The sequence below is a fragment of the Apteryx mantelli genome, chromosome 3 (genome assembly GCF_036417845.1).
Source record: "Apteryx mantelli isolate bAptMan1 chromosome 3, bAptMan1.hap1, whole genome shotgun sequence".
In the NCBI taxonomy this organism is placed as follows: Eukaryota; Metazoa; Chordata; class Aves; order Apterygiformes; family Apterygidae; genus Apteryx; species Apteryx mantelli.
This window is the reverse complement of record NC_089980.1, coordinates 45,137,293-45,148,213: the sequence shown is the minus strand read 5'-3', so window position 1 is coordinate 45,148,213 and position 10,921 is coordinate 45,137,293. Positions and strand designations below refer to the sequence as shown.

The 10,921-nt window shown below is 56.8% G+C and overlaps 1 protein-coding gene across 1 annotated transcript; it reads right to left on the bottom strand.

The window, feature by feature from the left end:
- Nucleotides 1–44: 44 nt before the first annotated feature.
- On the bottom strand, nucleotides 45–10,538 carry DLK2 (delta like non-canonical Notch ligand 2). Its single transcript, XM_067293246.1, has 6 exons — nucleotides 10,460–10,538; nucleotides 7,894–7,995; nucleotides 5,957–6,020; nucleotides 3,197–3,327; nucleotides 2,182–2,326; nucleotides 45–1,651 (listed from the first exon to the last, which is right to left on the bottom strand). The coding sequence occupies exons 2-6, from the start codon at nucleotides 7,964–7,966 to the stop codon at nucleotides 874–876; spliced, it is 1,191 nt and encodes a 396-aa protein (XP_067149347.1). The 5' UTR covers nucleotides 7,967–7,995; nucleotides 10,460–10,538; the 3' UTR covers nucleotides 45–873.
- Nucleotides 10,539–10,921: the final 383 nt, after the last annotated feature.

Here is a 10,921-nt window from a genome sequence, read left to right as displayed (position 1 = left end):
ACCCCCCCCATCAGCAAACGGTGAAGTGGAAGCACAGGCTGGAGTGGGAAAGGAGCTTTTGTCATTTGCAGTCGGACCAGACAGGACAGCTCAGTAAGTGGGGGGAGAAGACATGTAGATCATCAGGAGGAAGGTACAGAACGTGTTTGTAACCCCAAATCCAAGAGCAAGAGGAGAGGGCATCACACAGGGCAGAAAAAGGGCATGAGAAGGTCTTGACTGATCACCAGAGTCTCTTCAAACTGGCTCACAGAACCACAAGGCCACGGAATGAGGGCGTTCACTCACTCCCTAGGGACATGGCGTCCAAAACACACAAATGACAGCCTCCAGAAACAGCTGGGAGATATCCTGTCAAGTACTGGGGCAAGGAGGCCCGTGCAGACAAAATGATCCCAAAGGCCCCAGAAGAAACACCCCATCGCCAGCAGAAACAACAGGGCAAAACTGCTTCCAGTAGTCATGGAGACAAATTAAAGGGGCCTGGCAGAATTTGGGTTTGCAAGAAAGCCGTCCCCTTCTCCATCACTACCAGTCCCATTTCTGAGAGCTCATGATAGCGTGCGTTGGGTGATACCAGCGCTGCATGGCCTGGGCTGCCACAACCAGCACATTGCTGCTCCCCTGCAGGGGCTGGCCGGATGCAGCCCTGCCTTTGGATTCCCATGGGCACTGGCTGTGCTGGCCAGGGGGAGGTGACTCAGACCTAGGCAGGGCCATCACACCATGCTCAACAACGTGGGGTTTCATTGATGCATTTGCTGCCCTGGGAGCCCTTTCCTGCTGCCCAGTTTGCACCAGAACAGCTCCCCAGGGTGCAGTTTGAGGGGTTTGCCAGCATGATGACCTGCCAGGGCCTGGCTCTGAGAGTCCTCACAGCTCTGTTGTTTTTCTGGGCTCGATTAGGACTGTGTTTAACATGCCCACCTGACACTCCTGGTCTTGGAGCTTCCTTGCAGCCTGTGAAGGGCTTTGGCACCAGTTTGACCTCTGACGCCCCCTCCGCCAGTTCCTCAGAATTAACAGGACAGTGACGAGGACCAGCACCGCAGTGAGTATCCCAAACACCAACACTGTCACCAGCTGGGCTTCGCTCAGCCCTGAGTCCCTTTGGGTCACCACCTCCTTCACAGAGATTTTCAACAACCCTCCCCCTGGCACTTTCTCGCTGTGGTTGGCCACACGTCTCCCAGTGACCACAGTCCTGACAGGCTCCAGCTGAGTCACCCCTGGCATCTTGCTAGTGGTGCTTTTCATGATCCCGCCATTCTCGTGGTTCACAGGGTGGTAGGGAGGAGCCCAGGTGGGCTCGGGGATGGAGATCTCACAGGTTTTGCCAGTAAAACGGTCAGGACACAAGCAGTCGTAGTCATTGATGCGGTCGTAGCACTTTGCCCCATTTTTGCACGGCTGGCTGGCACAGTCGTTGATGTTGATGGTGCAGAAACGCCCCTCAAAGCCCACCTGGCACTGGCAAGAAAAGCGGTTGATCCCGTCATGGCAGGTGGCACCATTGGCACAGGGACGCATCAGGCAGTCATCCACGTCATTCTCGCAGAAAGCCCCCACGAAGCCAGCGAGGCACCGGCAGGTGAACTTGCTGGCGAAGCCATTCTCATCTTGACACTGCCCCCCATTCTTGCATGGAGACCTGCGTGGAGAGAGCAAGGATGGGTCACAGCCCTGGAGAGCATGCAGCTTTCTCTGCCCTATGGAGGAAAATACACACAGCTGCTCGAGTTGTGCTTGGGTACCATGCTGGTACTCTCTGGGAGGGACAGTCATTCTTAAAGAGAAGAACGGGCAGGAGGTGGTATCTCCCTGGGTGAAAGGGAGCTGGTTCCCCAAAGGATGTCACTGTGCACAGGCCTGCTGCCCACCAGGAAGAGTCTTAAGCCAAACAGTCTGAAGAGGAAATGGGCCCTGCTGATGATCCCCAAATGCACGACTGATGCCAAGTCACTACATTCACAGTGACAAGGGATGGGCATCTGTTCAGACCACAACACAGTCCCTGCCCTAGTGGGATTGTGCAGGGCACCGGGTTATGGCTTAACTCCATTAATGCATGGAAATCCACAGGTAATGAGCCAAGCTGGGCCACTGCTTGGTAGCTTGTGACTTGGCACTAATGCTGCCTGTCATCTCGCTGCCTGCCCTGCCCCTGCTGCTGTGTCTCACCCTGCCTTCTCACATGGCCCTGTCTTCATCTCACAGTCCTTCCCATGGAAGCCTTCTGGACACAGGCAGGAATACTCCCCATCTCTGTCGTAAATGCACTGAGCCCCGTTCTGGCATGGGGACTGGTGTTCGCAGATGTGTATGTCTGAGAGGAAAGAAAAAGGCAGGAGTTAGTGAGAAAAGAAGGGTGATGTGGGCAATTCAGTACTGACACAGCCCGTCAAACCCAGGGGGGATTGAGAAATGGCAGCAGTTTCTCTCCCCTCCCCTCTCCTCCAACACACACCTGCAGCAACAGAAATGCCGTGTGTACGTGGCACTTCCCAGCTAGTTTGCAAAATGTTTCAGCATTGCTCTGTATGGCACAGACTCGGGGGTGCACAGAAAGCAAGACATCCCTTGTCATCCTGCAAACCTGCATGATGTGAAGAGCTGCAGGCTGCACCATGCACACCGTGTGTCCGGCATGGACCCCGCAACGGGCATGCAGAGAAGCTACAGGGTGACACTGCCTCTTGGCCACACGAGGGGAGTCCACTGGCCACCTGCTGAAGGCAGGAAGCCCTGGGGGAAGCAGGAGGTGCTGCCCAGAGCCCAACCGTGACGTGGGAAAGGCAATGAGTTCATTTGCTCCATTTCCTGAGGCTGGTCGGTGCTACAGCACCTCTTGCCACGCAGCCAGGGAGCAGGTCCCGGCAGTCTGACCTCTCTCGCAGAAGGGAAAACGGATGGTCCCAGCTGCCAGGGGTGACATCCCGTCTCCCTGGCAGCAGGCATCAGCAGGCAGCAGGCGGGGTTGCTTCTAGCTGTGCCCATCCCACTCATCCATGCGGGGTGTAGTGGGCTTCTGCCCTCAGCACCGAAGAGTGGAAGGTAGAGTCTCAGCGTACAAGTTCAGATGAAACCCATCCCTTCTCACCCCTCTGCCTCCTGCCCAGTGTCCCAGCCACCTGTGCCACATGCCAACGTCCCCCCACCAGGACCAAGCTCCCAGCAAGCCCAGCCTGGGACTCACCTTTGTCACAGAACTTGCCAGCCCAGCCGCTGTGACAGATGCACTGCCAGGGCTGGTGGCATGTCCCATGGAGACACCCCGGCATGCGCACACACTCCTCGCAGTACTCGCCCTCCCAGCCTGGATCGCACCTGCAGAAGGACAGGGCAGGGCAGCATGGCAGCATGACGCAACCTCTGCAGGGGCTGCGGGAAGGCTCACGTTTGCTCTGATGCGCAGGCTTGCCACAGGTATGGAGATGCTGGGAAATCCTCCCAAAGAACCCCATGAACCTGCTAGCTCCCTCCTCCAGAGGAGGTCAGTACTGGCATCTCTTTCAAAAGAGTTAAATGAACAGAGCAGGAGCAGACCCCCCCCCCCACACACACAGCCAGGTAGAGTGACAGAGGCAGCAACAGTGCTGTGGTGCTTTGGCTCAACAGGCCTGATTTTAATAGCTACACACTGCTTTCCTTCAGGCAAACTGCTCTGTATACACCATTGCATTAGCTAAAAAATTCCTGGGCCTCCCCCACCACACAGCCAGTCCAAAGGGCATGAGTCTACATCCTCATCCATAACACTGAACTCCCTTAGGCAAAGGGGTAACAGGCCCCTGAGGACTATATGTTTCATCCTGGCTGTTTTCATTATAATTTGTCCACATCATAATTTTTCCTGTAAAGTGCATGGTAATCCAGCTGTGAAGCCCTGCTTGATGTGAGTGACATACGAATACCTTTATCTACAAGCTCATCAGGGAAGTGTGATGGGAAAACCAACCCCTGCAGCATACAACAGTTGGACTTGGACCCGGACGAGTGGTGCAGTGGCAATGACTGTAAGTAAAGCAAAGCTGTTGCTGCACTGGTCTCCCTGCCCTCAGGCCTGCCAGCTCCAAGGGGGAAAGGAAGCGATAATGAGATAAGAGGGCACCTCTATGGAAGCAGAGCTGAGTGGAGGTAGAGTCTGGTACCAAATGCAACAAAAGCTAGACTCAAAACAGCAAAAAATTAAACCTAACAAAGACAGTGCAATCTCTACAGTAAGCAACAGGATTAATTTTCATGGCTAGGACTCATTTTAGCAAGATGCACGGTGACTGCAGCTTTGCCAGGCCAGTCAGAGGCTGCACTTCCACAGTTGGGACTGGCTGTTGTAACGGCAGTTTGTTCCCAAAAAATTAGAGGCTCTTTGACAGAAATGGAGGAGATACTGATAGCATCAGGTAAAATATATTCATAATTCAGGCCTGGACAGTCATGAGCTGACAGACAGCTGTTAGCACTTCTACCCTAAGGTACCCATAGACTACATCAAGGGAACAGGAGACCTGGACTCCTCTTTTCAGGGGAGAACAGTCAACCCTAAAAACTGCAAGGGAGGGGGCCAGGTTAGCAGAAAAGGCTCATGTTGGGGATGATTGCAATGGGTTGTTGCAGAAAGATTCAGGAAACACTCTGGAGGCCTGAAATCTGGAGCAGCAACTCACATGCTTGCCTCCACCAGAATAACCTGCAACTAGGCCACCCACCACTTCAAACAGTGCAGCATCTTGGCTCGGGCTTTGCAGCACTCGCCCTCCCCCCACTGGCCTGCCCCTTGGAGGCCACAGCCACAGAAGGGATCAGGGAGGAACCAGCCCTTGGCAGCTGCAACCAGGAGCCCAGCAAAAACAGAGCTAGACACTGATGCAATGGTCAATGCAGTTAGGGCCACGTGCTGTGCAGATGTCCTGGCCCAGAGCTTTCCAGCTGGCACTGCAAGGCCACATCTGCTCCTTTAGGCGAGAACAAATGACCCAGGAATGATGCTGTCAGACCCTGCTGTGAAAAGGAGTTGAGCGTGCTCCAGTGAGAACAACAGTGCTGTAAGCAAGCAGTCTGCCCTGCTCCTTGCCTCGTGGCAGAGGCATCTGGGCCAGGCTGCAGCAGCCTGCTCCTTCCAGGGCTGCCCTGCAGGATCAGGCTCTGCAGCAGCATCTGCCAGCCTGCAGTGGACCATGAGACAGGGGCCAGCTGGGCAGCACTGTTGTTTCACTGGCTGCAGCGCAGGGCCAGGCTCTGAGCTTTGTCCCGTGGCATCTGGACAGCCACTAGAGTTGAGACGCCAGGGATCACCTGCACACTCTTGCTCTGGGGCAGAGCTGGGTTGTGGGGACACACAGGCTACTCCTTGGCAGGCCAGCATGGCCCACCAGCCTCTTGGTGTGCCCTTCATAAAAATATCTGGAGATCCCCACCCTAACCCCATCTGTTGTCTCTAAGAGGGCTTGAGGCTGCTGGTGCTCTCAGACATTTCCTTGCACGTTGGCAGCTCTTCTGTGCCATGCCCCCAGGGAGAGCATCCCGTCTCAAACAGCAAGGAGGCCAAAGGAGCTGGCTGTCTTCTAAGCTTGCGCTGCTGTCTGATGTCTCTCCCCATCCCATCTGGGCCTGCAGTTTCCCTCCCATCACTCATGCATGGCAGTGCTGTCCACATTCCTGTCCAGACTGTCAGGGCTGCTTGGGTCTGGCAGAATGATGTCAATCACTGAGTGGCGGAGAGACCCTAGGAGCACTGAAGTCCATCAGCAAGGGGCTGAGGGACCAAAATTTCCCATCCCAGCAAGGTATCAGGCCAAAAGAGAGCAGAGTCACTGACTCTCTGAGACGTGGGTGAGTGGAGGAGGAGGCTCCTCAGCTCAGAGAAGGGGTGTAGGCACTGGGAGGGCAGCGTCAAGGGAGGCAGAACAGTTCCCATCGGGAGCACCAAGAACGGGGAGCCAAGGACAAGCTGTACCTGCACTTGCCATCCTGGTCACAGCAGCCGTGGGCAAGATTACAGTGCTCACTGCAGTCATCACCTGCAAGGCAGGAGAGGAGGGGAGTAACGTTAATCAGAGACAGTACATGACCCCAGATCTGCTCATGCCCCTGCTGGCTCACAGCCACCAGAACCTGAATGCTATAATTCCCTTTTTTCCATTTTAAGTACTCAGTCTGCCCTTCCACCAGAACTATTATGCCGGGGACCTCCTTTTCAGCTGCTGGGTACCACATGAGAGACGAGGATTTTGCAGTCACCTGAGCAGTGATAACACTGTGCCTTACTGAGAAACAGGACATTGTTCAAAACTATCCAGTCTCTGATGATCTCCCTGATCATCTGTGCGCTGCCTCTCTTAGACTGCAGGCATCCCTGGGCAAGAGCTGTGGATTATGCCCTGTGTAACAAGGCCCAACCCTGCCTGGGATATTTGTCCCACTGTCATTCAACAAGCATGGTGGGAAAGCTCAGGACCATGTACTGCGAGGAGCACAAAGGGATGGAGGCTTGCTCCTATTGCAAACTATCAGCTTCCCAGGGACAAGCAGGAGAGGCCGAGGTCCTTCCAGAGATGAGGGCTGTCAGGGTAATGGAAAGGATGGGTTAGTGCCCTCTTTATCTCCCAGGATGTCCCCATTCCCAGGGACAGCTATTTGAACAGAGCTGACTGGTAAGTGTTCCTATTTTCTGCCATGACCAAGTTGCAAGTACTCCCTCTGTATCACAGAGAGCAAGGTATGAACGGGGCATAACAACAGGCCAGGTATCTAGTTCTGTTTATTTATTTAAAAGCTGCAAAAGCTGTAACTGAACCGTGGCCTGGCCCTGCCGCTTCTCATCCCCCGCTCCGCGCTGGCCTGCTTTCTCCAGCCAGGTGTCCGCTTTCATCTCCACCTTCCCCTCTCCCCAGTCACCTGCTCATGTCTCAGCCCCGCAGGGAGCTGGCTCGCTCCAGCTCCCTTGGGGCTGGCTCTGGGCCCCAAGAGCCCCCAAGAGAGGGTGCAGGTGCCCCAGCCACCCTCCTGGTCCTTGTCACTCTGGCAAGAAGGCAAAGACGGGAGCCTTCCCTGTGCTGGGAAACCCTGCCAGGCCTGGCAGACAAGTCGGGCAGTGCTGGAGCAAATGTCAGGAAACAAGGGGTTTCTCACAGAGCTCAGCCTAATCCCAAGACAGCCTCAGGAGATGAAAGATCTTACATGATTTGGCTCCTCCATCCCAGAATGGGGCAGGTTAGAGCCCCCACACCACAAGGTGCACTCAGGCTTTCCCCAAGCAACACTGCACGCTGTATTGGAAGTGAGCGGGAAGGGAGAAAAACCCCCATCTGCAAGCTAGCACCTTAGCAGCAGCAAGGTGATGGACTCCAGCTGCTCAGGACAAAAGCCTCCCAAAACAAGCCACCACAAAATCATGAGCAGCATCTTGGGACTGTTCAGCCCAAGCCTGGGTATCGTCACCTTTCCTATCTGTAACTATTTCTCTCCTTGCTGATGGCTTTGGGAATTCACCACTTATTGGGGGAGCAAACTCATCTTTGGGAAGGGATTTTGCCACACAAGATCCAGATTAGTTGTTTGGTTTGGGGACTTTCTTTCCCCTCTGCTCTGTCTCTCCAAACAGGCCCATCAGTTCAGGGGTCCATCCACTCTAGCTGAGAGACAGAGAGCAGCAGGACCTCTCTCACTGCCTGTCTGCTCCGGTGCTGCCAGCCCCCATGGGCATGAGAGCAGGGGTCTCTCCAGTTGTCACCAGTCACCCCTCAGGTGCCAGATGACTGAGTAGCATTTTCTGGTCTTGCAGGTCAGGCCAGCTCTATTTTGCATGGTGATCTGAGGAGACTTCAGCAATGCCAAGGGCAGGTTTGGAAATATGCATATAGGACAGAGGGATGCATTTCTACAGAGACTCACCTTGTGCAAGCTGGTGATGGGCCAAGAGGATCCAAACCAAGGACATGAGCTGGAGACAGAAGCTCCTGAGCATGGTCAGCGTGGCCCCACCGAGATGAACACCTGCAGAGATAAAAGGAGCAAGCTCAGAAAAATCTGGCCCATGCAGCAGCTTCACTTCATATGTCCCTTCCTCCCCGCTACCTGGGAGATTTGACTTGAAACATCCAGTTTTGTATGGACTTGGCACTGCTCTCCTTTCTTTGTCCTTCCAGGCTCCTTCCTCTAAGGCAATGCTGAAGCACTAAGAACCAAAAAGCCTTTTAAAATGTGTGCACGGGAGAATTACAATCCTGAGCGTATAATAACTAAGGCTGTTACAATGCAGCCTGGAGCACCTGCCCCTGCTAGTTGCTGTCAAGAGCGCATAAGCCTTTAGAAACACCAGTCCAGCTGTGAGGATCTTAGTTTTCCCTCCCTAGGTCAGGGGGACCTCGGCTTTATTTTAAGCAAGGCCCCCGCATCATATTGCTCCTCCAGTGCATGTTCAAATGAATAGATGGGCTGAGTCTTTTTACAGCGCCCAGGCTACTCTACAAACAGCACTGCAAACTGCCCTCTGCTCTACAGCTGGTGACTTGCTGTCTGCTTGCTTGACACTCAGCTGCAGCTAGCAAGCCTAATAAGCTGATAGTTAAGTAGAGAAGCTTCTTCTGTCTCAATTAGACTCAAGGAGGCATGGAGTAGAGTAGATCCAGTAGACTAGCAAGCAGTAAATAGCACTATGCAAAATGGCCTTTGCAGAGCAAGGGAGTGAAGCGATAGGCACTAGACCTGGGGCTGAAGCCCAAAGCAGCAAAGGCAAACACGCACCTCTCGCTAGGTGCAGTCTTTTTCCTCAGCGGTCCTGCAGAGCACCTGGGGTACAGGGTTCCTGCACCCATTTATTTTCCAACCGCCTCCTGCCCTCCTGAAGTAATGTTAAACACTTTCCAAAAATGCTTCACTCCCTCCCAGCCTTCTGGGGTTGTTAAGGGCAGGAAATTCTAGAGTGATATCATAAGGATATTATTATAATGAGATGGGAGGGGTTAAATAATTCTGCAAGGAGAGTGGTGAAGGTATAGAGCAGACTCCATCCAGCTGCGTGGGTGTGATGGACAGGGGCCATTCCACTTTGGGCTTGACTCTTAAGCTAGAGAGGGTTGTGTTGGGCCAACACTTACACAAAAGGCTTAGATTTGGAAAGACGCACCTCCCCACACACATACACAGTCATTACTGGAAGGGGTGTGGGGGTCCCTGTTAAGGGCTTGACCTGCCTGGACCAGCCCAAATAGCCCGCTGAATTTGAAGCAATGATGTTGCTAGAAGCATCTTTCCACCAAGCAACCCATCACCTACAAAAGACGTAGCATTTTCAGGGGGGCTACAGGATGTTATTGTCACTGCCCTGGCCAAATTCCAGCACAGACCATCGCATCCTCCCTCCACACGTTCCCTTTGTAATCGCACTTGGAGGATTGTCCTTCGCTTCCTGTCCTAAAGTGCTGGGCAGTGCTGAACAGCTGCTGCATTTCAAGGGTGGGTGAAGTGATTCCTACAAAACTTATAAAATAATTTAGGGCTTATGGCTGAACAGTTGGTATCCTGCTCCTCCGGGGCTGTTAGCAGCTCACCCTCTGATCGCACGTTATTGTAAAGGTCATTTTCCCTGAGGTTCCCTATAGCCTCCCCATTTGCAGCACAGCCTCTCTGACCTCCGGCTGTGGCCACCCCACGGACTCGGTTCCTAACGCTCCCGCAGCAGCCAGTACTGCTCCCTGGCAAGGTGCTGGGGCGTCCTGAGGGGCATCCTGGCGGGCAACCTGTGCCCAAAACGAGGGAGGCGTTGTGGCTACTTCGCAGAGGTGCGAACAGCGCCCGGCTTTGGGTCTGGGGCCATGAGGGAGCTCCCGCCTTCCCCATCCTCTATGGCCTGGCTGGGCTGTGGGCTACTAGGGACCCCGGGGGCTATTACGGATACCCCCTAGGGGGCTACTAGGGACCCCCATATGGCTGGGGGCTAAGCCCCAGCTGGGGGCTATTAAGGACTCGGGGGGCTATCAGGGACCCCCCTGGTTGGGGGGTTGGGGGCTATTAGGGAGCATCCTAGCTGGGGGCTATGAGGGACTCCCCGGTTGGGGGCTATGGGGGAACATCTCAGGCTGGGAACTACTAAAGACCCCCCCAACTGGGGGCTATTAAAGACCCTCCGCAGGCTGGGGGCTATCAAGGACCCCCCGGGTCGGGGGCTATGAGGGACCCCCCCCAGTTGGGGGCTCTTGGGGCCCCCCGGGCAGGGACGGCGCGCCCGGGGGATGCCGCGTCCCCGGGGGATGCCGCTCCCGGCCCCGCCGCGGCTGGGCCCCCGCCGTGCTCCCCCCGCCCGCCGCCTCGCCCGCCGCCCCCCGGAGGAGCCCGCGCCGCGGAGCGCCGCGCCGTCCTGGCTCCGCCTGCCCGCCCGCGGGGGCCGCAGCGCGGCGGCGGCGGCGGCGGCGGGGGGGGGCGGCACCGCGCCCCCCGGTGCGGCGCGGGGGCTGCTCACCTCGGCGATGGCGGCGGCGGTCGTGCGGCTACCGCGGGGCGCGGCGGCGGCGGGCGGCCATGCCCGGCGCGGCGCGGCGCGGCGCGGCGCGGCGGGGGCTCGGGAGGCGCCGGGCTGCGGAGGGAGCTGCCGCGTGTCCGCGCCGCGCCGCGCCGCGCCGCGCCGCGCCGCTCCGCCCGCCGCCGCCGCCGCCCCGGCCGCCTGCCAGCGGCGGCGTGTGCCTGCACATCCCCGCTCCCGCCCCGGGACGGCCCGGCCCGCCCCCGCCGCCCGCAGCCCCCGGCCCGCCCGATCCCCCGCCGCTGTCCCCCCGGGGCGCCCCCGCGCCGGGAGGGAGCCCCGGGCCCAGCCCCGCGCCGGCACCTGCGGCCGGGAGGAGACACCCTCCCCCCCCCCCCCCAAAGCGCGTTGCCCCGGCGGGGCCCCCGGTCCTCCCCCCGCTCGCCTCGTGCGTGCCGGTGC